The sequence below is a fragment of the Ascaphus truei genome, chromosome 4, assembly GCF_040206685.1.
Source record: "Ascaphus truei isolate aAscTru1 chromosome 4, aAscTru1.hap1, whole genome shotgun sequence".
In the NCBI taxonomy this organism is placed as follows: Eukaryota; Metazoa; Chordata; class Amphibia; order Anura; family Ascaphidae; genus Ascaphus; species Ascaphus truei.
This window is the reverse complement of record NC_134486.1, coordinates 187,252,158-187,254,657: the sequence shown is the minus strand read 5'-3', so window position 1 is coordinate 187,254,657 and position 2,500 is coordinate 187,252,158. Positions and strand designations below refer to the sequence as shown.

General features: G+C 35.3%; 1 protein-coding gene across 1 annotated transcript in view; it reads right to left on the bottom strand.

Annotated features, from left to right (window-relative positions):
* LOC142492031 (T-box transcription factor T-like) overlaps nt 1-2,500 on the bottom strand; it is a 65,866-nt gene that overhangs the window by 25,167 nt on the left and 38,199 nt on the right. The window contains 2 exon segments of the mRNA XM_075594774.1: nt 270-402; nt 1,178-1,354. Coding sequence (XP_075450889.1) covers nt 270-402; nt 1,178-1,354 — 310 coding nt within the window.

Here is a 2,500-nt window from a genome sequence, read left to right as displayed (position 1 = left end):
TGGCAGAATAAGAAGCATTCATAGCTGGACCACATTGTACAAAATTCCAAGAGATATCAAGACTAGAGACACATTTATTAAAGCAACTTGCCAAAAATGATCTTATCGTTGCAGTAACCAGATCAGTTAAAGATTTCCATGCAGCCACAAAAACTGGAGATAATGATAATCGATAATGATTATATACAGTAGCACTGATGTTCAGTATAGCTAGGCAGAAAGTCAATACAACATTTTCAATATTGTTTTCCTAAATGGCTAATACATACCAAGAGCTAGTCGGAGTACTATTTGTGTGATTAATTGACAGCATACTGTTATGTGTTTGCATCTGTAGACTTGACCAGTGGTCATTTGATTGGAACATGGGAAGACAGGCAGAAGAATTTTCAGTGTAGTTTGCTGGAAGAAAGCATACATGATAATATAACACAGAAAAATAGATAACTTGAAGAACTTGCAGAAAACATTAGGGCTCATATTTACTAAGTAGTGTTATACTATAATAAACCTTCTGGAGCTACAGGACACCTTATGACCATTGTAGTGAATGGGCTATAAGTAGTCTTCCTGTGCTGGAAGAAGTATTATGGAAGCATCATTTAGTTAATATGGGCCTAGGTCCTACGGGTTAATGTGTTTCATTTTTTTTAGATAGATCCATATAAAAAAAAAAAAAAGATTACATTGAAAACAATGATTTATTACATCCAGCACTGAAAGTAAAACCAACAATCAACAGATGATAATGTAGCACAATTTAAAGGGACTATGTTTCCTATTCAGAGGTACAAGGGGTTTTTCACTCAACTATGTTAGTGCCGATTGGGGCACTATTGCGTAGAAACTTCCATTGAAGTCAATGGTAGTTTCAGTACAATAGTTGGCAATATTGCAATTATATGAATAATCCCTGCTGTCTAAAATAATTATTTATCCACAGAATAATCTGAACAGAAGGTCTTCAGGGGCTCATGGAATTCAGCAAACATAATTATGCTGCTTAAATAGTCAAATGAGCAAAGATCAGCATAATTGCAATAAATTGACCTTCTGAGTAACTTTATTTAATTGTTTGTCCCCATTATATATCCACATAATTAATGCTTCTTTGGTGGCAAATCATATAATAAGGTTTAGCATATCTTCCTATTTCTTACATTCAATGTACACTTACTTGGAGAATTGTTTCTGTGAGAATATGGGTTTGGGTACGGTGAAGATCGGTGGTTTCTCAGTGTTGTATATCGCTCACAGCCATGAGATGAGGGAAGGGATAAAGGGGCACCAAACTGGGAGTGATGATTACCAGAAGAGCAAATAGAGCCAGTTCCAGGGATCAGCCAACTAGTTACTGGGGAAAAAAGTAGAGTATGTCAATTATAAAGAACAAACATAGGATAGTTTTCTCTGTAAAAAAATATTCTGTATTGACAAACATTTTGATCAATGACAGTTTCTTTATCAGCATTGATAAAGGTCCATGACAATATCCTTATCAACCTTGATAAAGGCCCATCTTTTTAAATTGTATATGTGTTGTGCTATGTGATTGATGATGGTGATGAACTGGGTAACTACCCACAGACATTTTTTGATTGATATTTAATAATGTGCATGAGGGCACACTATTCCTTTCATTCTTGTTATTTATTAAGAACATGACATGTGCAGAATTGAGTATAAATAGATAGTGACTCATGCTGGTAAATCTTGTGTAATTGTAATGAACAGTGGGGTCTATGCAGAGAGCTGCTAGAAGCCCTATCTCGCCATGTATTTGCCAAATATGCCCATAGCAAATCCTGAAATGGCGAGAAACTGGCCATATGATTAAAATCCGCCAATTTTTGGTTTCTTTAAAAAAAACTCGCCAGATGGGTGGCGAGAAGCAATATTTCTCCAGTTTTAAAATCCACCGTATTCTAGTAGCCCCGATCAGCATCCTGGCGCTGATCAGGGCTATAAAATGGAGAGATTTTCTCCAAATCGCTCCGCCAACAAAAGTTGGCAAGAAGCTGGTGGTGAGCGGCGAAATGGTTTTTTTTTTTGTGTTTTTTCTCAAAAGTCAGATGATTTTTTTTAAATGTTCAATTCATGGCCATGTATGTATATATATCCCTCTGGAGCTATATACATACATGTTTATTAACGGGTTGTTTTTCAAATGTTTATTGCATTTGGTCATGTATTATACAACTCTTTTCCCTGTTTGCTTACTATTGTGTGTGTGAAATATTATGTAGATTTGCTTTTCTCATTTAACATGATGATAATTGCATGGGTATATGTTCGGACCCTGCCTTAATGGTTTAATGTGGCTTATTTGGTGCATTTAGATTGTGGACGATCGTGTTAGTTAGAAATAAATTTGTTTTTGCAATGGTTTTGTGTTTGCATAGCAATCTTGAATAGTGTTTTTTGTTTAGATTTGCTTGTAATGTTTTTCGGATGGCATTAATTGTGTGTTGGTAATGTATTATTGTCGACTTGCTTTGTT